Genomic DNA, 25,263 nt, shown 5'->3' with positions numbered 1-25,263 from the left:
TTATCAGTTGTCTTGCATGCAAAGCAATCAAGGTGAAGCATAACAATCGTAAAGTCAACCAAGAGACTGCAGTGCCACTTGAAAAATAACTGTTTTGTTATTGGCAGGTTTTGCAAAATGTAATTTTGAAAGTGAAACGACAATCTTCATCAGCTTACCTTTGTTATGAGGTGTTGTTTTCTGGTTAAGTTCATTTATACCCTTTTTTGAGGTGACTGAGATTTCACTGCATGAAGGAGAACTGCAGTGACTATGGTTTTGGACACTAAAACAACCAGCAAGTACAGTTCTTTGCAGTGTCAAAATGGATTTCAAAAGATTTACTGAAATCACCTGTTCTTTTGATACAGGTATTTAGAAGAACGAACAACAATTTCTTAGTACTGCCAGCATATCAACAGTTTGAGGGCCGTTGCCAAAATACAGGTAAAAAATAAAAGACAAGATTAAACAGGGCAGTAACATCTACTTAAACCCTTCCTGATATATTTGTACTTTTCAGCATCGTACCTCTTCAAACAACAAATACAATGAACTCAACCAAAGTAATGAGTAATAAACAGAGAAGGCCTCAGACTATTCTGCTTGAGAGCTGGTTTATATTCACACCAGAATGGCTGGTCCTTGCACATCCCCTCATGCTGCTGCGTGGGATGCAAGTGCTTGCTGGAGTAAGACTGAGCACGCATGGGGTTACACAGGAGAACTTATTGAGGTTTCTACTGAAATCCTTCCTTTTCCTATGTTAAATTACAAAGTAACATAGACTTTACCACCAAGGTTTCGTGTGTCAACATCCACATGATGTTTTTTTATTCAGAACAAAGAATGTTTATCATCTCAGATTTTACTCCGAGAAAATGGCCTCTTGTTAGGGACTTGGGCACTAGACAAACACTATCAAACATTTCTCCAACAAATTTAAACAGAACTACTTGTGTGTGGAAATACACTTACAAAGTCTTATTTTCTGCAACTGCTGTCAATAACCCTGAAAAAAAATAAGGATGTTTATAGTATTTATAAAACCAAAGACAGATGGTTATATTCCTGAGTTCCAGGACTTCAACCTGCTGCAATTTAATTAAAATGAAAACTGAACAGAATGCATTATTAAATATTGGTAATATACTGGCAGAGGAAACTATTTTGACAAAAATTCATAGAATGGAAGCATATAATGGTCCCTGCGAACTAGTGTGTCAAATTAAATAAAGCTTTATTGGAATCTAACAAAGCATGCTAACAACACACTTAAAATATAAAGATTTTTGCTTCTATTTTGCAAGAAACATAATTAAGTGAAACTTTAAGGAAAATAAAAAAATTAATCAGCGGTTAATTTAAAAGCCATTATCCAGCACTGTTGCACAAGCTTTATTCAGAGGGCCAGGGCGAGATTTACAAGGAGGTTTCACAAGACAGTAAAGGGCACCCTGCTCCCACCACACAGCGTTCCTAGGACACTGAGAGCCCTCTCTGGTATCAATGCCAGCACCTGAGCGGACACTTCAAAACGTTGCCCATCCTTCTGCAGGTGTGAACCAGATGTGGCAGATCAGATGCAGCTACGACGCTGCAGCAGTTCAGGCTGCTTTGCACTAAGGGTGAGTTTTGATCGCTTCGGGCCAATGTTATGTGTGAGCTACAGCTGCAATGAGAAGACCTGCGTTTCTGCACTGGCTTTCAGAGCAGATCAGGAAACTAACGAAGCTGAAAATTTATCACTTATTTTCTAGTTGCTTCAGTTTTCAGCTGAATTTGTTCCTGATCTGGCTCATTTCATGATCAAATGAATGTGAGTGGTGGCCCGGGGGTAAGGAGAGAATGTGGCAACACCCCTTCTGGCAGCAGCCTGCAGCTGTATCTGCTGAAGTAGACCGAGGGACCACAGCCCTAGAATAAGCTCCTTGCATTCTGATATATTCCTGTGTGCATCATGTGATGTAAAGCACACTCCACATCTTGGTCTCATAACCCATTGTGGACACCAACAGCTTTCTGCATCATTGTCTAAGTAGAAATGACTAGAGAAAAGCTAAAATCCTCCTTCCTGCCATCACCTCTCCCTGCAGCTGCCTCCAAGACAACCTGGATGGGGCAGCTGAGAACACAGTCATGCACTGAGTGCACTGGGAGCTGCAGGGCTCGCACAGCCAGGCTGGCACTTTCAGCTTTGCATGAGCCAATTTGCAGCCACGACTGCCTGTGTGGACCCTTCAGAACAGCATTTTGAAATACAGAACAAGGCGCAGTCCTTGCAAGGGCAGATGGCTCCATGTAGCCCTTGCTATTCTTGTTTCATAGCCTGGTCCTGCCAGTGCTGCTTGCTAGAATTGCCCTGACTTAAAAAGCAAAACAAAACTGCTCTAAGGAAGTGAACAGGGCTTATTCACATTACTAAGCTTTGCTGGTAAGGTAGATAATGTTAATGGAAAGTATCTATAAGATTTTTCCATTAAGCAACATGACCTCAAATTCAGTTAAAAAAATAGCAAGCCTTTTAAAAAACAAATAATGAAATTAATGAAAAAAAATGGCTGGCTAAATAAAATGTGTTTGCACAGACAGCACTTCTGTGGCAATCTTTAGAACAGCTGCTCGTGCTGCTTGGTAAAGAGAGCCTCTGAAACATGATGATTTCATATAAACATCTTTAAACAACAAATCAAAAAGTTTTAACTGCTGGGGATGTAAAATGTAGTAAGAAAAGATGCCTAAAAGTTAGAATTTTATAAACCCTAAGTGGAAATGACATTTTAAATGTCACAGCCAAAAAACGACAGAAAAAATGACACACCAAAGGTCATATTCAAAGTAACATTCAAAAACAAAGACAGCTGAATATAATGCCGTTAGTACACAACCATTCGCCAAGGGAAATGGGGATTTTCAAATTGATTAAATTAGAAAGAAGACATTGGAAGAATAAGAAAGAAAATGCTCTCAGGAAATCATACAAGTCAGTTCAGCTAAAAAGGCATTTGATTTAAAAGAATGTAAAAGCAGCAACAAAATTTATCAGCTGTATTTTCCCAGGTTGATGCGTGTGAGCGTTTCTGCTCACAACAAAGAGATTCTACATACCCATAGCCTCGGCCAGACCAGAAACCTTCTGTCCGTATATATCCGTCTTATTCCAGGCAAACGTGTAGACCAAATTGGCTGCAGCAGGAAACCATTTCTGAAGCAGACGTCCTTCAACAGCAACTATCAGATGGACTTTTGTCATTCCAGAAGGGATAGTTGTGTGCGTCAAAATAATGCGCAGCAAAGTTTTATATCCTGGCGTTCGACTGCTGAGATAACTCAGCTTCACAAAACTTGAAGGAATTGGGATTTCCTCTTGGACCACCTTGGAAAAAAAACCCCCATCATTATATGCATAGCCCAGAAAAATGCAAAACTACAATAATAACAGCAGGTGCTTATTTTACATTTCACAATCATTATGTGAACACGGTACCGCTTGAAACACTGATGGTCTTTCTGTGTTTATTCCAGCAATTCAGTAGCCAGGCATATTACAGGATGTCCAACACCAGAAATTGCTTTGTCACCTTACTGGATGGCTGTCTATTTTGATAAAGAGCCTCTTCCTCCAGTGTTTTTCTCTTATCTACCTGGAGCAAACACTGTCTCCATGAACATACTCACACTCAAAAGCTCTACTACTTTACCTCAGCTTTATTATTTGTTTTACTTAATGAGTGTTCTTAACCAGAATACAGTTAAAAACTTTTAAAAATATGCACACACTTTGTGTACTACATGATGATTTGAAGATACTATCCTGCTTTGGGGGTAATAACTATGACTTGGGGAGAGCTGAGAAAGAAACCAAACCTTCCTGCTCGAGCACCTTCTGTGCAGAAGCGCTTGCAGTGAGGCTGAGCTCCAGCGAGAAGGGACCTGGCAGGGACAGGCACAGCACAGGAAAACTAATGAGAGAATGCGGAAACACGGCAGCGACGCTGAAACAGTCTGGGTGACAGAGCCACTGAGCTAACAGGTAGGTCCCGAGGGTCTGCAACAGAGGACACATCTCACGGTACCTCTGGCAGTGCCACTGTCTGAGTCACTCGGATTAAACTGGCTTGGGCGTGCCAGCAGCGGGGCGACATCAGCACCTGGAGGGACAGCACGGACCGCCAGCTTGCAGGGAAAAAAGGAGACTTGGCCTCGACCTTTTGAATGATGTGGGCCTGGGAGCTACAAAAAAGGGCTTTAGCTCTCGTGATCTCCTGAGAGAGAGGAGCTGTTCTGGGACTGAGTGTGAGGAAGAACAGGCAGGAGAAGAGAGCAGCTTCTTGGAGGATGCCACTGCAGCCACCCAAAAAACCACTGAAAAGTAGACTGTACTTTACCATGGTTAATGATTTTAGTGTATTTCTGTAATCACAAGTCAACCTGTCACAATGTTAAATCTGTCAAGCTTGGAAAAATACAAACTGTTTTGTTTATATCTCCCAGGTTTTCAATTTTTCTTGTTTAACAAGAGATTGCTTCACTTTCAAAACAATTTTATTTACACATTGCAACAGGATCACTGTCAGAGGATTGCTGCAGTACAGCTGGAGGCCTGCCAGCCCTCATCATTTCAACATATGAAATGTAGTGTTGCCAGGGAAATCCTGCCCCATTTATTGTCCCTGATTTGCAGTGTTCCCCTTCTTTCCTGCTGACATCCCAGCTGCCCCCACTGTCATACATCTGACATCTCTGCTCATTTTTTAATAGAAAAGTGGGAAGAAATATTCATGCATTAATACATGCTAATATATCTCCTTCTTTTATTATTCTGGGCTCCTTTTTGTTCATTTCCCAGTACTGTACAAAGAAATTTAACCATTTAAGGACCCTGCAATGTCAAAAAAGGGACTGGGGCCAGTTTCTCTCTGAGTAGATGGCATCTTTGGGTACCTCGCTGTCTAAAGACGACCCAGGAATATCTCACGTGGAGTAAAGTATCTCACATTGATGTACGGGGAAGTCGTATTGTTTATCTATAACCTAGCATTGGTTTTGTGCATTATTCTAAATAAAGCAGGATTTCAGTAATAAATTGTGTTAGGACTCCCCACTTTCTTCTACTTGCAGGTAAGAAATAAAGCGCCTTAAAATATTAACAAAAATAAATAAAGAAAAAAAGACAAAAGCATTGTGTGAAACAATACTAGAAATCTGCATAGCTGACATTCTGACAAGTCAATAACATCACAGCAGTTAATTGTGTATTATTTGGTATCATCTTCTAAAATTGTCTATAACTTGTTTTGCAACTGAACAAATTGTTAATTTGTAAGGCTTTTCATTACCTGTAGCTCTGGAATAACAGTTCCTCTCTCAGGACAGGATCCTCCAAATGCGGTCAAGGGTGAAGGCAGTACTATTGGATTTGGGCTGACAAAACTACTGATGTCACAAGATGGTGCGTCCGACTGTGTTCTTTGCATTACAACTTTGTCTACGATGATAAATCTATTCCAAGGCAACCAAAGTGTCCTTTTTTCAGATATGAAAGGAGATCTGTCAAAAACCAGAGTGATGGAGATGCCTCCAACAGCCACAAGGTCAAAACTGGAAAAAACAAAATACTTTGTTTCTTTTTGTTTTATCATCACATTATCACAACTTTCAAGGCATCACAAACAAAAACTTTAGGTTGCTCATTACAGCCCTGAATTTACTATGTCAAATCACTCAAGTAGACCTTTCCTTTTCACTTTGGTATTCACGAAGAAGCTTTACCTCCCCATGCTTTCTCTCTGCATGCATCAATAGTAAGGTACAGCGCTTCACTGCTACTTGGCCTACCTCCCCTCTATTTATCAACTAGAATCAATACTAACAAGTCATCTGTAACAAGAGTGTAGACCCAGCTACTTTGGTTTATATGAAAAGAAATTCCTAGCCCAGAAAAGGGATGTTACTCATAATCTATGCAGGTACAGCATGCAAAATAAGAAGGCTTAAAGCCTGTTTGGCCTTTTCTCTATTAACATATCCTTTTGTCTTTTTCTCAAAGTAGCAGGAAGAAAAGGTTAAATACATCGAGCAGAAGACCCCTCTGTGCAGGATATTAAATTTTTGGGAAAGATGCCAATTAATTGCATTGAGAACTGAATCAGCTCTTGTACATAAGGCGGGTGATCCGCTGGGAGCTATTGTGAAGAACCTTTGGCATATCCAGGCTGCAAAACAGTGGGACATCAGAGGCACGATACACAGAGTCTCAATTTTCTGAGCTTCTGACATCCGCAGTCAGGCAACATAAGGTAATATGTAAATAGATACTTCATCCTCTGTATTATTGAATGCATCTATTATGGAGGCTTTTGATGGTAACAAACTGTGATAAGAAGTCAGACTTAATTATGCATATCTCATCACATTTCCCAAATGACACCGATTACATTCACAGCGAAACACAGGTAGCATATTTGAATGCAACAACTTTATCCAGGCTAGCGTAAAGAGGAGATGATAATTACTAATTTTCAGTAGTGCGATTTGAAAGTCAATAAACTAAGGTAAAATAAATACGCATGCTCCTTACTTTGATAAATTGACAAAGCCAAACAAAAAAAAACTGTGGAAACAGTGACAAATGACACTCTTTCCTTCTTGGAAGGCAGCTTCTGATTTCTTGTCATTCACAACATAGCCAAGGAAGATGAAGTCTTAAACTGCTCTTAGCAGGTTAATTCAAGTTGAGGAGCAAACCAGGAGTGTATTGCAAATGGATGGCCAACCCTGGAGTGCAATATAGAATACACGAGAACTTCATTTTGCTTCAAGAATGGAACTCAGCCTTACAAGGCTGGGGAAGAGAGGGAAGCCAGGATTGTCCACAACTGCTTGTGGAACAGCCGTTCAACCATTTTGACTCTGGAAAGAGTCGGTCCTCGGTTTTACTTGTGCGGCTAAGATAAATCAATTAAAGGAATTAACTTCATTGAGACCTCAATAAACTACTTGAAAGATTCACATTTAATAACAGAAAAAAAAAAAAAAAGAAAAAAGAAAAAAAGAGAAGACTGAATTCTCTGGAAAATCTTACTAGAGAAAATATTCAAAAGTCAACAAGGTGCTGTCACAGCAGTATTGTCACATTTTGACTCCAGGTGTTCGAATGCTGCTTTAATCCTGTTGCTGTTCAGGCTTTTTCTTCTCTTTCTTCTTCGGTCCCTTTACCACAGACAGCTTTAATAATGTGCTCCCAGAGCAGAATGCCAGATGCCATCCTCAACCTACACCAGCGATGTCTATGAAAATTTTGTACATGAACAGAAGGTGGTAGATGGCACTAACTACGAAAAGCTAAACTAGTGAAAGACCCTACAAGAAAGTCCTACCTTCCGTCTTGTCGGCTGATAGTGTACCCATACTCATTGTGGTGCAGAAAACTGACATTCACTCCTACCAAAGGCGTTCCGTCTATCGCCACCACTTGACCTCGAATCACACATGCCCGTCTGTAACAAAAAGAGTGGAAGGCAACACATTAGACATATCAGGATGGTGAGAAAGGCATTGATTTCAGAAACTGTGCTATACTTCTGTTCCAGACAGACAGAACCGCTCCGATATCATTGTGACTGTTGATTTTGAATCAAAATTCAAACAAGTCCAAAAGCTTGGTTTGAAAAACCATTATCTTATGAAGACGACACACAGACTCCTCCGTGTATCATTGGTGTATTGAGAATATATTTCTATTTATGGCTGTATTTCAGGATGCCATTTGTTCTGCCACTGAATAGCGCTACTAACGTTTCACTGATTTAGCTTGCTGCAGCTCTAGGGGGTGATGATTTGTGCAAAGGGAGAATGAAACCTCATTCTCTGCCGCTAAGAATAGGGCATCGCTGTCTATTAGAAAAAAGCTGAACTAATGCAATAAGGCAGCAGTGAGACACATGGTCTTCAGTGAACTTCAGAAAGTTATATAGGTAAGTTCAGAGAGTGCCTAATCAAGTGTAACATACATTTTTCTCAATACCCCATCACATTTTATGCCCTTTTAAATTCCCTCTGGGATTTGTTGGACTTGCACCCACTTTCCAGCATAAAAATCCTCCCATTCTAGTAAAGAGGCTGGAATATGGCAGCACAGCAGAACGCATCAGAGTCAACGGACAGGAAAGTGAACTCGTTACTAAGTGGGTCTAATCGGAGGCTAACAGGATCACAGAATCATAGAAAATGAGAGCTGAAAGGAAATACAAGACTTTATCTTGTCCATTCCTTTGCCTCAGGTAAGATCAACTATAGCTACATAACTCCAGACAGATGCTTGTCTAACTCTATAACCTCACCAAGTAACCATTCCAGTGCTTCTGTATGAGTGCTTTACTCATGGCAAGTTTTTCCTACCATCTAATTTGAATCTCCATTACTGCCTTTTAAGACCATTACTGTCACCCTAGCCACAGAAATAGGGAAGAAATTACTCTCTTTTTCTTAGCTTTATCCTTCTATGTATTTGAAGACTGAAATGAAAAGGAGACAGGTCTCATCAAGGATGAGGAATAAGATGTAAAATACACTCATGGTGTAGATTAGGACCTAGTGGGGTTTTCTAACGGCTTACACAGCTCCATTCCACTGAAACTCCTTCCAGCATTTTGCCCCATGCCATCAGGTATGCTCCATCAGCACACCTCCACCAGCAGAACAGATGTGGGTCTTGGGATCTAATGAGAAAATTGCCCATCTCCTGAACTGTGGTTTCACATAACAAAGAGAACAGTGTATGCAGAAGTCTTTTGATAATGTTCAAAACCAGTAGAATACTTACAAAAGTAACCAGCATGAATTATTCCATATAAACTATAAGCATAAATTTAGACATTGTTTGTTTTTCTCTCTCATTTTGAAAGTTCCTGGTAGACCTCAACAGATACATCCTACCTTTGCACAGTGAATATGTAATCTAAAACTTAACAGCTCCTCAGATGAAAGGTATTTAGGAGTCTATATATGAATTTAAAAAATATCTCTTGAGAGATTAATTAATCATGATCCAATGAAATCATAAGAACTAATTGGAGACCATAAATTTCTGAAAATTCTGACTTGTTTCATAAGATTCTGTTCTCCAAAGCTACTTGGCAGGACACTAATTTATTGCTATGATATCATCAAACCCAGTTGACTATGAACTGAGAAAATGCAACCGATAAAAATTAACCCCTTTGTGACACTGGACATTGACTACAGCTGCTAATATAAGTTCCATGCTCCCAGAAAGATGCTGATAAATCCCAGAGGAATGGGAGAGGCTGCATTACTGCCAATATGTGAAAGGGAGTTCTGATGTACCACGTTTTTTTTTTCTGCATTAACCAAATTTGGTTGTGGCTCTATTTGTGGGTGAAACCTGCTGCTTCACTGAAGGCAATCAAGCTTCTGTGTGTCTCAACAGACTCACAAGACTCACTCAACAGAACAACCAGGCTCAATTACTCTTTGATTTGTTAGAGCAGAAAATACTGGTTTCTATCGTCTTCACATATTTCTAACATCAACAGACCTGCCTTTCCTTTTCTAAGTCCTTCACTAGTGCACTCCCTGTATCTACAATACATTTTTATATGATAGAGACACCCTTAAAAGCCATCATTATCCAGTATATTATTCTCGTACTCCTGTTTGTTCATTCCACACAGACCTGTATTCTGACTCTACTCTGTCCTCATATTTTATCAAGCACTCAGATTTGTGTGATAAAAACTCATCAAAGTCTCCATTATTTCATACATAGTCTTTCTTTCCTCTACCGATTCACTTTACTTCTCGTTATTCATAAATAATATTAAAAGACTTATCTTTCAACTTTCTTACTCTTTATTATTTGTCATATTTTACAAGCTACACACATTTACAGTATGTGATAAAGATTCATAAACCTCATTATTCTACATTTATCTGCATTGAACTGTCTTTACAATCTTTCAGATTTTAAACGTTCTAAGCCTGCCTCAGTGTTGCTACATTTGTCCTTATTATTTACTCTTTTTTTATTACCTACTCCAAGCTGAAGAGTCTTCTACTCTCTGGCTTCTTCTTGAATTACCAACATCTACTAAATCACTGACTGTTTGATCAGAATTAATTTTAGTTTTTGCTTTGCTGCAGGTATGGAAACATTTTCCAGTTACTTGATGAGCAGGACGAATCTCCGAGGCTCAGGAGGTAACAAACACCCCCCAGTTTGCAGCAGGTTGTCCCTCGTTTCCCAGAGCCCGTGCCCGTGGGCGTGCAGCTCCCCTGCAGCTTTGCCGCTTGCAGACCTCGCTTCACTCCTTTCCTTAGCAGAGCTTTTAGAGCATGTTCCCTGCAGTCATGTCCCTTCATACTCAACTGCCACTTCGTGTTTCATTGCTTCAACACTCACCCGCTTTCCAGAGGAGCTGTGGACCTCGCTACCTCTCAGTGCTTTTCTTAATTTTAAGAGAGAAACCTCTGAAGATCATCATGCCTCCTCAACGTGTTGTATGTCCCTCTTCTATTCTCAGCCTCTCAGATTTGTTCTGCACGCTTGTGACTGGCCTGCTTTTGTTTCTCACGGGGGATAACAACTCATAATACCTACCCACCCAACAGTCACCTACTTGCAGCAATTGCATAAGCTTGCACTAAGGCCATCCAAGTTGTTTTAACTTGAAAGTAAGTGCAAAAATGTCTTTTCTAATTTGGAGGAGCTGGGAAGGAACATGTCCCTGATAAGCTGCCTTAGTGTTTTCAAATGCATTAAAAATGTTTCTAGTCCCCTGGCAAGCTGTACTAAATCTGCAACTCCAGAGGGAGCAGTTGGCTTTTTGAGAGATTCCCACGGGTTGCAGGTGGCCTAAAAGAAGTGGGATTTCTCTGTTAATGCTTCGTGGGTCATTCCATGTGTAACTGGGGGCCTCAGCTCCCTGCCATCTGACAGTTTGTCTGACATCTCTAATTTAGGATATAAATAGAAGTTTAAAATTCTAGGTAGATTTTTTTCATTACTTTTAAACCATTTTATTATTCCACCACCATTCTTCTTTGTTCTGTTACTACTTATCCGATATTTTTTTGCTTTTGTTTTGTGTGTTGAGTTGCCAATATTCTCTGAGCACCTGAGGCTGAGACATTAGGCTCAGATGTGGCACTGTGTCAAGCAACTCATGAATTCACAAGTGTCACATTACCAGAAGATGTCATTTACTGTATTACATTTCTGATTAAAATCTTCAATCAGAGAAATTAAGCTAAAGGCTAGTAAGGTACATTCATTTCTTCCTGCTGACAACGTCGCTGTAAGCAGCCTGTGAAGGGTAATTAATTCAGTACCATACGCTGGACCCTTTTTGTAAGCTATTTGCAGTGAGTCAAATAGCTTGCCAGCAGCATGCACTAAAAATATTCGCAAAGAAACAAGCTAAAAACCTTCCTGAAAACAGAAGTTCATAAAAACATTTTAATCTGCTATGCCCTGCTACATGCAGTAGGTCAAAACCATTCCTGATGTAAGCAAGTACATTTCCATTTATTCAGAATGTGTCTAATCTGCCTTTTAGCATGTCACAGTTTAAGTTGGGAATTTGTAAAAACCCAGTACAAATTGACATAGCTTTGACATAATAAAAAGCAAAATATGTTTTGAAAATATCTAGCTCCTTAACATTAATTTTGGTGTAGTGTTTACCCATGGCTCAATGCAACACCATACTGCATAGTAGAAACCAAATGTTAAAAAAATAGATCTATGCTAAAATTTAAGATGCAAATTCAAAAGGACAGATGTCTCAGCAGTTGTCACAACAACTAATTGTAGTATTTCAGATCATGTTGAAAATGCTAGGATATGGTAGAGACAAAACACTTCAGTCTGAATGACAGAGATAATCTTCACCAGTTTTTGATAGGTTTCCCAAATCTATTCAACCTCCCTTTGGCTTTATGTACAGTGAGATTCATGCGAGCACCACCCATATTGGAGTTCCACTGAGCTATGGTACAGTAAAACACTGCACAATGTCATTTGAATGAAAAGACTCAAAACATTGGCTAGATATTTCTTCCTTCATCCTCCTAATGATCTCAGAGACTTCTTGAAAAGAGGAAAAGAAAAGAAGTGCCAGATAGGACTTTACAAAATTCGAGCACCAGTGGGAATGGATGCCAGTGCTCTGAAATAAATGAAAGCTACTGTTTCATCCAAACCTTCCCACATTTCTTGTTGAACCACCAGTGCTATAAAATAAGTGGCACTGCAGGTGGCCATGACTTAATATCATCTGCTTGGACACAACCTTTTCAGAAATAGCCAAAAGGAGATTAAAAATCCCCAAGCATCCTTTGGTCTGTACCAGATAGGCAGGATCACAGATTTCTGATATTTTTTTTACTGTAGTAACAGTTGTCTTTCTATATTTTTTTCAGCAATCTTAATTCCCAGGAGAAGAACAGACACCGGATGACAGTCAGAGTGACAATGTCAGAGGAAGATTTCTGAACAGAGGCAGGGCAGCTATGCTGTTGCCTCTTTCTAAGATCTGTCATCCTTGAGGAAAATTCTGGCAGTTTTTAATAATATTTGACTTATGGATGAGCAATTTTTCAACAGCCTGGAAGACTTGAGGATCAAGCAAAGTGTGGCCTGAAGAACTCCTCAGGGTGCCCAGCACATTGCAGATTACTGTTGACAAAACTCAGGAGACATGGCTCAGCGCAAGTCTCCAGGCACTGCCCTGATTCCAAAGACACAGAAAGCCTCATCTGAATCTCAATGATCTTCTCACCAAACTAAATAGTTATTTCTATATAGTGGGAGCAAACGATATCTGGGGTGTGAATAATGGACCAATGCAAGTACGAGTCATATTCCTTAATGGTATAAAGCATAAAACCAAGGTGAGCGTGGGCTGCTGCTCACACACCAGCCTTTGCTGCTCTTTGTTCTTCAAAGGCATGGCAGATATCAGGGTAAAGAAATAAAACACTCAGAAAAAAGCTTTTAAATCCAAGTTAAATCCCATCAACGATAGCTTTAAAAGATCAGTTCCTTATATCTATAAAGGCACATTGATGGGATTATGTGCAATCTGGCTGCTAACATTTGCAGTGTCACAGAACACCATACAGGCAACTTGAGTGCTCACCTCCTCTCCCAAAACACCTCACTGCGAGGCATTTTGATGAGGAAAGTCTTTTGCTGGTCTCTTTTGGTTTGAAGTGTGTACATCCCACTCAGGACCTCGCAGCAGGTGCAGTGGCATTGCTCCAGCAGCAGGAGACCCGCCACTGGCAGGTGGGTGCTTGTTATGGAGTTCATTTTCATGCCCTATGGTTCTACATATTTATCATATCCTGTTACATTATTAATAGTGATTAAATGTTTAGGTATTTCAGATCAATAAAGACTCTCTTTACATATTTACTTGATTAAAAATTAATAAGTTACAAAGATAAAGTGCACTGAATTTGTGCGCAGCTATGGAATGAAGTCAAGGTTGTAACCTAAGTGCTATGTACTGTACTGTGAAAATAAAAAAAATCTTATGGCCTTATTACGGGAACATGGTTTATCTAATGTATAGTCCTAGTTGACAGGGTAATAGTTAGGTGATGTGGATGATTTGTGGATCTCTTTGTCAGCATGTAAGTTATAGCTTCCCAGGTGAACTACAGCATAAAAACTTATGTGCCCCTATATTTCAAATGTTCAAGAAAATATGTGTTACCAGGTTTTCTGAGTGAATGCCCCTTTCCCATTGCACAGTCTTTTCCTGTTAAAGGGCAAGCCAATCTCACAAACACCGATCACTCTACTGTTTGCCTGACAGCTTGAGAGCAACCACAGCATAAAATGCTGAACTCCATGCTGGTCTATCAACCTACGGTAAAACTAAAAAAGTTTCTTAATTTAGGTAACTGGATTATATGTAAGTGACACATATGAAATTTATTATGCTGTAAATATCACACAAACTCTATTGTGCAGAAAAGTGACTGAATATAGCGCATATGAATCCAACTCGTGCCACTGTATGTATCTACAGCAGAAAGGGCTGAGCTTCCTCCAATTACTCTGTAAGTACAAGATGGTTTACCTTCCGCAACCGTCCAAGTCTTGTTAATATCAGCAGAAGAGTTTGTTGCTGTGACAGTTTATGAATTAGACAGGTAGTAACAAAAACCTTGTAAACAAAATCCTGAGCTGTTGGGACTTAAATGTTTGCTATCCTTTTAAGTATATTTTGATAACCAGAGAAGAATTCTCAACTAACCAAGTATCTGTTTTTTCCTTGTTAAATAATTTCATTGTATTTCTCAACATTCAGAAAATTCTTTTCTCTAAAAGAAAACTCACCTGCTCTCAAACGAGACATCTCCTGGGATTACATGAGTGCTTTCCTTCCCAATGAGGAATCTGATTCGGTCATAAAAGAGCCTGGGAGGATGCTGAGAGAAAGGCGGTTGGCTGTGCTGGATCAGGTCAAGGGGATCGGGTGAACCCTGGCAGAGAGGGCTTGCGTAACAATTGCTTTGCTGACAACAGTCAGGGTCTACGCAGTCTGTCAAGCCATCTAAAACAGAGAGAATGGAAAGTTCAGGAAACTGAGCGATTCTGAGAATAAAGCACTGTGTTTAGTACCGGAGAGCACAGGAGGTATTCCATCAATCGGAAGGCATGCTGATTACGACACATTCAAATTCAATAAAGCATTAGTCCAGGAGGGGTATTTCCTCTAGTCATTAACACTGTTATCACCTCATAAAATCCCCACATTGACAATGAGAAAACAGAACCTACAAACTAAGTCAATAGGGGAGAGTGAGAGTGTCTCCACTGCAGAACAGGCAGAAAAGGAAAATCACTACACAATACTTGCTAGTCCAACAGGTGCATGATCCACACTGTGCAGCTGCTAGCTCTAATAGTCCTTTATTGTCACTAAGCTCTGTTCACACCTGTGAAGAACATACAGTTACTGACCAGTCTGCAACAATGAAGTCTGAAATGTAACTCTCATAAGCATCTTCACTACGGTAGTAAAAAAAAAGTACTTGTTACAGTTGTCTGTCTTACATTTAAAGTTCTACAATAGATTTATTAGTGGTTTAGGATGTTTACTTTTCATTTATTGGTTGCAATACTAGAATGATCCAAAAAGGACAGAAGCATGGCTATAGTTCTTTTGTAGTTGGTAATATATTATGTACATGCACACCTTGATGCAGGCTCTATCCCAGTGACCTGACAGATACAGTCTTCTCCACAAATGTTTGCACCAGGAGAACAATTTTGGAAAGCAAAAATACACCTATTCCTCCTCCCTCTATTTGCAAGTATGAAAAACTAGGAGAAATTTTTATTATTGTTGTTGTTGTTGTTGTTGTTATTATTATTATTATTATATTTCTTCATAGACAAACTTGCAACATTTGTGGGTGAAATTCATTTACTTAACTGTCCAAAGCTTATGGTGAAAAGTGAAACACTGAAGTGCATCTAAATTAAGCACCTTAAAATTGGGCTTCTATTAGCAGCTTAGACATCCAAATTGCTTAAATTGCATACTCAACCAGAAACAGATTTAATAAGGTACAGTAAAATGTCCAACTACCTTCTTAAACATCCATTTTATGACTTAGCAGTTGCTAACTTCCATGGATTGACAAGCACACCAATGCATATAAAGCAAGATTAAGGCATTGTATCCTTCAACAAAGAGATGTCTTTGTATTTTTAACAAGGTCAGTCTGAATAAATGTGGAGTCATCATATCACTGTATGGACTTCCCTTGTGTTAAAATTGGAATGCTATAGGATCAACATACTGTCAGATATTTTCACTTCATGTTTTGACTTTTCATGCTCTGTTCGTGCCTATAAAACTGTACCTCCTCAGGGCAAGCGGCGTTATCAGGGAAGATGCTGTAGTTTTGTCATTGACTTTAATGGGTGTGAGACCAACCCTCAGATAACTCTGCTCTTTTATCAATAGAGCACACTGCACCGTGTGAATGCTCGGTAAATAACACCATAAAATATTCACTTTGAAAAGAAAGCAAAAGCCTTTCTACAGAACCAACAAGCATTAAGAAATGGGCTTTCTTAGAATCTAAAAATCCTTGCTGGACCTTGAGCAAGGTAACTGCTTGGCTAAATAAAAAATATTAACATATCTATCCTACTGCAGCTGAGAAATCAGCTACAGCTGGCTAGTTTTTGTGACGATTAGCCAAGGGCAACTGTAGATAGCTAGCAACAATAATCTAAGAACCTCGGACCCAGCAAAGCTGGAATAGCTACAGGTCAGTGCATGCTTTAAGTTATTTCCAGATTGCCCCAGTCCCAGAGACAACGGGCATTTGCCAGCGGTGGGAGAATAGCTTCACAGGACGATGAGGAGTTTATTGAGCTTGAGTACACTCAGCAGTCACTTTATATTCAAGAAAACCTAGAAAGCTATTGGAATCTGCTAGGAAATCAGTAAGCTGAAACAATAAGGGCCCTCCAGTCCAAACAAACCCACATGGGAAGTGGATGGAGGAGTCAGCGATATGAACCAAAGGGATATTCATTGTGTTCTGATGAAAAAACAAAAGAGCTTTTTGGGTTGAAACCTTGAAAACAAGGCTTGAAATTGCAAGGGAAATATATGTCCTCTTATTGTTTCCTCATTTTGTCCAAGGAATGAAACTCTATAAATTACTAATAAGTCTATTCTATTCTATTCTATTCTATTCTATTCTATTCTATTCTATTCTATTCTATTCTATTCTATTCTATTCTATATTATTTTTATATTATATTAGTAATAACATATTACTAATAAGTAAACTAAAAAGCAGCAAATTACTATTAGATTCTTCAAGACTGCAAATATTAAAGCATTCTACTAGACTTGAAAAGGTGACAAAGAGATTGAAATCTCTTGCTTTTGCTGTGTACTGGTGGAGAACCCTGTGAAGGCTCTGGTGTGGTTAGACGTGGCTATTCAGGGCTGGTCCTGCCAGTGGGCTGGTTCTGGCAGTCACAAGCCGTGTTCAAGGAGTCCAGGTACTTTCTGGAAGGTATTCACAAGCTGACTGCTGTCTACCTGGGAAATTTGACAAGCATTGCTCTGGCAGAATAAGTACTAATCAGGCACACTTATTTCAGAATAGCAGATTCCAGGGGGAAGCTATTTTGGAATAATTTATTCCACAGTAGCTATTCTGCTTAATTTTTCCCTTGTCAACAAGCCATTAGATGTTGGAACTGAGCTGACCTGATTCTCTCATTTATGTAAGAAATAAGGGTGAAAATTCATTGAAATATTAGAATATGAAGATTTGCTTAGAAAGAAAGAACTATAAAAATAACAATTAAATACTTTGCTTTCTCTAATAGAGTCCTCATTCTCTGCTTTGGTCAACAGCTTACATGTCTGCAACAAACCCTGTGCATTCATGCTGTACACAGAAGGAAACCGAGCAAAGGGAAAGCAGATTTCCATCTTCTAGTCAGGCTCAATTTTCATCTTGTCTTCACAGTTTACTTGTCAGCAAAGTGACTATCTTATAAACTCTTTCAGGTTCTGCTAAGGGAGTTATTTTGGTCTGAATTACTTGCACCTGGTTTCATTTGTCACTCCAGGCTCTCAGGGCTACAAAAGGGTGGGTTTCCCATCTGTAGGGTTGTGCAGTCCCAGAAGCAAATCTGAATAACTCATGGCAAGAACGGTATTTGTCCTAACAGCACCATGAATGTACAAAGTGCTGGGTACACCAGGGACAGCTTATGGCCTTGTGAGCAAAGGCTATCAAATTGTCAGAGGAAGAAATTGCTAACCAAAATATAAACGTTAATCCGAAGTAGGAGTCTTTGAGGTTATAGATTATCATTCACAGCTTCTCTCTCATGCTGTGTTTAATTTTTTTTTTTTAATTTTTAAAATGTTTTCATTGATTAGGTGTCTATTTATTTCAATCTCCCTTCTCAACCAAGCAGAATGAAACAGAAGAAAGATGCTAGATCTGGGAATGATGCTCCATGGACAGGGAAGCAGGAGGTGCAGTAGCACCAGCTCCTCTATGACTCTTAACACCAAGTATTTGGCTCAGGCCACTGGGTGTATGTAATTAATAATTATTAACTAGAATTGTCTGAATAATGCAACTTCTAGCTTCCCCCCCAAAAAAAAACCCAATCAAACAAAACTAGAGAAAAGAAATCAACCTGGATAAAACTAAAAAATATTGTTCACACTTTGTGCTGAAGTAAAACAATAAAACACCTATTTATGGGCAAATAGAGAACTCTTAACCCCAAATAAAATATATGTTCCACTTTAAGCTCTTTAAGACTTTGCTTTTAACTTAGACTATTTGAAAGAAAAAAGAAAAAAAACCCAAATCTAAAACCCGATAAGAAACTACTGTAGTTCAGCATGAGACCCATGAAAATTAACCAGGTAAAAATACCTGGTACAGAATCACAAGTTACATATGGAGGCAGTTTATGGTGTGAGGACAACATTTTCAACAAGCCAATCCTATTTGAAAATTCACTACGTTAAGAAAACAGCAGGTTTTCTATTAAATCTCAGGAGACAACAATCAGGAGTATGAACAAACTACTATGCACAGCAAAAACTGTAATTCATACAGCGGGGGAGCCTGTCTGCTGAAGTTTTTACTGTCAGTTACCACAAAGTGCATCACAGCATAAGTGTGGACTAAAATGTATCACAGAGGTGTAAATGATTTTGGTTTGTTATTAGAATTTTTTATTTTATATAAAAGGCAGCCAGGTACCCTCGCGGTGCAGTACAGATTATATAATAAAGTGATTAACATTTTGATGAGCCTGAGATTGTGGCTTCACATCTTCCAGGTACCTCGTTCCAAATGCAAGGGATAATGACAGACTGAGATTTTTTGTTTTTGTAAGTAAATTAGACAATTAAAATATTTTTAATATTACTGCTAAAAGAGAATTCACAAAGATCAACTTGAGGATAAAAAGTACCTCATAGAACTCTTAGATAATTTAAACAACCTCAAAGAAAAGGCAGAGCACGCCAAAACAAGTTGCTCTGTTTTCCGTCGCATCACTCTTCTCTGCATTGCTGTAGCTCACAGAGTTAGAACAAGATTTTCCCATTTCTTGTTGGGGAAGAGATCTTTTCAGGAAGCTTTCTATGAGGAATTATATTAATATTTATCATGTCAGGAGTTTGTGTCAATGGAATCACACAATGTTTTCCATAAAACAAAATATATTTTCTTGCTTATACACTTATATACATATTTGTTATTTAATATGATGGAAAGAACGCCACAAGTGTGATGAAATTACCTCCTCAGCTCTGTTTCTATCGCAGTCATGGAACGCTCAGTTTGTGCTAGGTACAGCACATTCTCTAATGCATATATCGTGCAGCAATCTCTCTTCTACATGGGTGACCACCTTCAGCAGCCGGACAAACTGGGAATGGAGCTATGGATCCACCTCCCCATTGGTTCCTGTGTAGCAATATATCTCTTTGCTCACCATGTTTAGGCAAGTGCTGTGCAGTGATTGTATTTAATATATTTTGTATTTCAGCTTTCCGTATGCTGCATAATATCTATATTAAATGCTCAATAAAATAACAATGGGAAAAGGAAAAGGCATTTTATCAGCTACAAGCTAATAGCAAGAAAATGGAACAAGTCACATATTTTGGGCTGGCTCTGAACAGCTTTATGCCATCTACTTTGCAAATCCTGGCTTTTCTAGTCTTCTCATCTAGCCCTGAATTACTTGCAATTCATGACTACAAATATGAGAATATCACAATAACTCCTGTCACTGAAAATGGCCCCGTGTTCACAATGAGTACAAATTATCTAGGTGGCAGAACACTGGAGGACATTACGGGGGCACCGGGCGGGGTCCCTGCTAAGGGAAGCGAAGAGCAAAGCTGTTCTAATTCCAGCAGCGGTGGCTTCCCCAGCTCCCCAGTGCAGCATGCAAGAGCTTTCACAGCAGCTTCATTTTTATTAAACCACTAAGACACTTTATTAACTGGCTATGGAAACAACAAATTCAATTGGACTCCACCTCCTGTATTACTGTGTTATTTTAATAAACCATCCACTATCACTAGGTTCTGTCAAGCAAAACATAAATAGTTAGCAATAATACTTAAAATTGCTATTCTTCTGCTTTAAAGTTCATTAAAAGAGCAGTATTCTCACCCCTTCAAGCTTTTGTTACACATGGAGAAGACACCACTAACGTTAACTGCAATAGATTTGAAGTTTTATGGTTAATGTCAAGCCTAGAATATCGCAAGGAGTGGCGTATATGCCTATATGGTGCATGCATATAAATGTACACATACTAATAAATGTACTTGCTCAGTCACATGAAAATCCAGCCCACCTCTAAGCAATACGCTATACTTAATATAAGCAATACCAATGACCTTTACTTTTACTGCTGCAGAGCAGCCCAGCGGTGTGCGGGTAAGTGCTCTCCTGCTCCCTCTGGTCCAACCCCAGTGCGCACAAGCCAGTGCTGGAGCTGAGAGAATGATGTCCAGAACATTTTCACAGAAAGTAAAAAATGGGATTTAAGTTTCTCCTTACAGTAAGTCGACTTTTTTCTCTGAATGCTTTGCAGGACAACCTAAACAACTCAGCACCATGACTCTGCACACTTGAAGGATTTGAGGTTTTCGGTACACTCGTATGATCAATTGTTCAATACTATTGTTGTTTGCGAAGAAAAAAAAAAATCCACAGGAGTCTTCAACTACCATTTGCTTGCTTTCTTTTACTGATTTCAAATAAGCATTAAACAATGCCTGTGCTGACTTGTTTCACCACAGGCTCAGTTAAGTCCAATTAGGGTTGCCAGGAATCTGAGCAAACTGAATCAAAGCGGGATTCTAGAAAGGACTAAGCGGCAGTAACCACCATGAGTCTCTAGTGCTTATTCGTATGTGTTAATCCAAACTCCTTCAAATTCCAGCTGTAAAACAGAGCATGCAGCAGACAGTGAGGCTGCTAATTGGGAACACAAGTGTTAGCATAAGGCCTCTGGAAACCCACCAGTATGGCTGTGGAAAGGCGATACAGTGTTTTATCCAGTGAGTACCAGTGGTGGTTGGCCTTCCACGCACAGGAGAATGCAAATATATCAGGGTATGATTTTCAGAATCTGTATCCCCAGGGAGCCCTCGCTGCTCAGCAACAATGAAAACCATTCCCATCAGTATTATTTATATTTTGTAATAATAGCATATTACTTATATATGGACTCGATATCTCTGTGATGGATAGGTTATTAAAATGCCAATGGATGGGTCAGAAATACATCAATATTTTAGCAGCACTGGTTATCAACCCAAGGCTATGCTGAGTCATATATTTTCTCGTGCTTGGAAAAGCTTGGAGAAAGCTACGATGATTGTCTGAAGTGACTGAAGGCATATTTGGAAGTGAATTCAAAGCCTGTAGTAAACAGTATTTTTCTAAAAAACAAACAGCCAAGATTGATTCACAAAAGAAAAAGAAAATGATGAAAAGCAATCCAGGCAAATTTAAAAGAGCGATCCATATCTAAGAAATCAGTGGGAGTGACAGGCTGCAACTTTCAGCTTAAGACAAAGCCCTGCAATGTAAGTAGGTGTCAGAACTGCAGGTAAACGGTGGCTTGGCAGGGGCTGAGCTGTGAGCAGGTGCTGAGCACCCTGCATGGCCAGCGCTGGGGCAGGGGGCTCTGCCTCCTGTGCCTGGACACGGGCATGAGGCTGAACTTCCCAGCAACTCCTGCAGCTACTGGAGCTTTTGAATGAGTCTAAAGTAATGGCAGGACAAGAGAAAATTGCCTGCTCAGACAAGCTGAATGGTCATCATATAAACTGAAAATTAAATCATGTCAGTCACGATAATGAAAGAAGGAGAATAAGAAATGGGGAGTAATGTGATGGTGAGGGAAGCCAGGGCAAGGGAAAGGCCCCACTGCAAAGGACATCTGCTTGACATCTTGGCATTATTTAATGGACATCACACTGCTAACAGACTGCAGATGCACTCCACAAGAGCAAGTGCAAACCTTACTGTTGTGCATCTGTTATAATGCTAAGACCTTTTCAATGATATTTGTAGTGATATTTGAACAGGTAAACATGCCCTTAAGTCAGCAAGCAGGAAAAAGCTAACAGAGAGTTATGAGATGGAATGGGAAATGCAGTTATGGTACAGTCAGGTTACAAGTGCAGCATATACTAATGTGGCTCTAAAAGAAATAGTTTTTTCCCTGCTCAGGAAAATATTTCTGCGTGTGTTTAACCCTCCCACCATGGGTAACTGCACTGATGAGGAACTTGGTGCTTCAGCATCTGCAGAACCAGGATGCCTGTGAATATGCCTGTGGTTTACCTTTATACTAATATGCCCGTCAGTCCTTAAAAAATTATTTCAAGACTTCCTCCCTCCCAAACCTTTTGTGCTGTTACCACAGACCAAATAATAACACTGACCCTTCCCCAGGCCAAATAAATGACATTATTAGATCCCTACAATTTGAACTACTAAAATACTTCATTTTCTAACATGTTTTTTCTACCATGTACTTGAATGTATTTTTCTATAGTAAAAATCTCAGTTTTTCAGTCTCTGAAAGTACCATATAACAAATCAACTGGAAACTACACAACATTATCATGCTGCCTAACTCCTGAAATTGGAGTTTGTTTGAAATAATAATTGTTCAACTTTACTACAGCTTTGTTCTTTGTGACTTCTTCCTAACGAGCTTGAAGCAAAAACATCTCCTAAGGACTGAGATATAAATATTTGATTTAAACACAACTGGCAGCATGACTAAGACCTTGTCCAGGTGAGAATACCATGATTTGGAATACACAACAGCATTACCTCAGGTTTAGAGCATTATCTCCTGGGCTGTGCGCACCAACCGAACATGATCACATCCCAACGGCTTAGGAAGTTACTACCTGTCAGCGGAGTTCTGTAACGCGGCTGAGTGCATGCTCTTAACTCACCACAACCGACGGCAAAAATGTTAATAGCTTCCATCTTTATGAACCTAATCCAGCTATGTGGCTGGAGGGATGGTAACTTGTTATGCCACCGTAATATGCTCATAGTCTAAGGCACAAGCTCCCAGCCAACATGGCTTAGCAGGTAATGTCATGTCTCCTAATTTCTGTTTTTACTGTTGTGTACATATAAAAACCCCTGAAACACTAGAAATCAGCTTCTGATTTCATATTAATGTAACACTGTTATAACTCCAATGACTTCAGGGGAATTTTTCTAATTTATGCTTATGCCAAATCAGATCCTATGAATGTCATATATAAAGAGAAGTGGTTGTAATATGTAGATATAATTTTATTTTCTTATATAAAATTGATTGTGAAGGAAACTTAATTACATTTAGCCCATCTGTAGTAGTCAGATTAATTAAACTTTTCTCTTTGCATTTATCTCTAATTGTAATGTCAACAGAGCTGTCCTAGTCCATGTTATGTTACCATTAAAAAGGAAAAAGAAAATTACTTTTAAAACCTGCAGTGAAATGATGTTAAGAGTCTGCCTTAAACTGACAAATTCAAGGAGATTTAGAGTTAAAACTGCCAACTCTTTCAATAACTCACCATTATTGCAGAATATAAAGCACCCAAAACCACAATACAGGGCAGTTTATGCAGAGCCGGTTCACAGAGTGCATCAGAAAATGCTTTGCATACATTACAGGCTAAGCAGGGTTTTTGTGGGCAGGTTTAAGAGGGCAGGCGAGTGAGTCTGTGGCTGGGATGGCGGGGGGAGCATGGGCAGATGGGGGGGCAGGCAGGGGCAGTGATGGAGCTGTGGGACCGCGGTGACAGAGACACATACCAGCCTGGAGCAGCAGAGACAGGGTTGTCAGAGGGCTCGGAAATCAGGTGGAAAGGAAAGGATAAAAAGGAAGAGAGTGATTTTGAATGGGGTTCAGAAACAAGAAAGCCTTTGCCAAAGGACAGCATGGTCTCAGTGCCCACAGGATACAAAATCAGAAGGTCTCAAAATATATCTGTAAATGAGGAATCATCACTGAGTCAGAGTGTTTCTATTGAGGTCCCACAGTGACCTCAGTTCTTGGCCCTAAACCAAGCTTAATTTATCAATGACCTAGAAGAAAATAGACAATCACTATACTGAGGTTTGGCACTACAGCGGCCTCTCAGATCTCACCCAAGACACTAAGATGATAAGTGTGATATAATAAGATAATATATATTTCAGTACACCTCAATGTAGAATCTAAGGGAAAAAAAATGAAACTATGCTTGGGGGCAGATGTATCCAGAGGCTGCATGAGAAAGCTGCATTGCTCTGAGAATGGGGGAAAGCACACCCTAAAGGATGGTAATAAGTAAAGGAAAGGAAAGCAATAGTCATTCTTGACTGTCCAGTAAATGATTATTCCTAAAACAGACAGAAAGAAGAATGAACTCTGAGAATCACCAGTGAGGAATGTCGTGGCTTTTCTCTTAGTGGTAAGTCTGAATCGGAGACTGGATGTTTTTTCTTAAAAAACACCCACTAGTTCATGTGTTAAAATGAACTACTGGAAACGAGGCAGAGACTAACTTACCTAAGAACTATGTTTTCCCCAGCAAACCTAAAACTTACACAGCCTTAGAATGAGTCAAGACTACAAAGGTAGGGAGCATTTAGTGTCAAATGCCCTGGTTCAACTGGTGGCAAACAGCGAATTACTATTTTAGTGCAGGGCTCTGATTACAGTACTTTCAAAAATGACTTCTGTATACTTTCTACAGTAGTTTACTCAACAATCGTTCAAATGTAGGTCCAGATAATTGCAAGAACCGTGCTGTGTCTCAGTGGAAACATGAAGAAAGAGATTAATGTTAAAAAAAAGAGTCATAATGTATGTGTTATGCTTGCAAATGTATTCATTTAATATTAACATAAGACTAAACTCTGGATGCATTTTGACAGGCACAGAAGTTTTGTTCATTTGGGTATCCATTGGCTGTCTTTTCTGAAGTAGAGGACTGTTATCTTGAACAGGAGACAGAGTGGAAAAGAGATAGAAGAAATTACTTGTTGCCCTTTTATTTATTTTTTTTTAAAGAAAAAAATCAAGTACTGGGATGATATGCACAGCACAACATCAACATAACTTCTGCCTTGAATAACATATAGCACAAGGGTCTCTTTGCTCACTGCACTACTTCAGATGAAGTCAGTGGATCAACTGTC

General features: G+C 39.4%; 1 protein-coding gene across 12 annotated transcripts in view; it reads right to left on the bottom strand.

The window, feature by feature from the left end:
- The window catches only part of TENM1 (teneurin transmembrane protein 1), an 814,857-nt gene that overhangs the window by 69,546 nt on the left and 720,048 nt on the right, over positions 1 to 25,263 (bottom strand). For all 12 annotated transcript variants that reach the window (XM_065077940.1, XM_065077943.1, XM_065077939.1 and 9 more), the window contains 4 exons: positions 14,354 to 14,570; positions 7,359 to 7,478; positions 5,319 to 5,580; positions 3,088 to 3,355 (listed from right to left, as the gene is read on the bottom strand). In XM_065077940.1, coding sequence (XP_064934012.1) covers positions 3,088 to 3,355; positions 5,319 to 5,580; positions 7,359 to 7,478; positions 14,354 to 14,570 — 867 coding nt within the window. The remainder of the gene's footprint in view (positions 1 to 3,087; positions 3,356 to 5,318; positions 5,581 to 7,358; positions 7,479 to 14,353; positions 14,571 to 25,263) is intronic.

The sequence above is a fragment of the Columba livia genome, chromosome 12 (assembly GCF_036013475.1).
Source record: "Columba livia isolate bColLiv1 breed racing homer chromosome 12, bColLiv1.pat.W.v2, whole genome shotgun sequence".
In the NCBI taxonomy this organism is placed as follows: domain Eukaryota; kingdom Metazoa; phylum Chordata; class Aves; order Columbiformes; family Columbidae; genus Columba; species Columba livia.
This window is presented reverse-complemented; position numbering and strand designations above follow the sequence as displayed.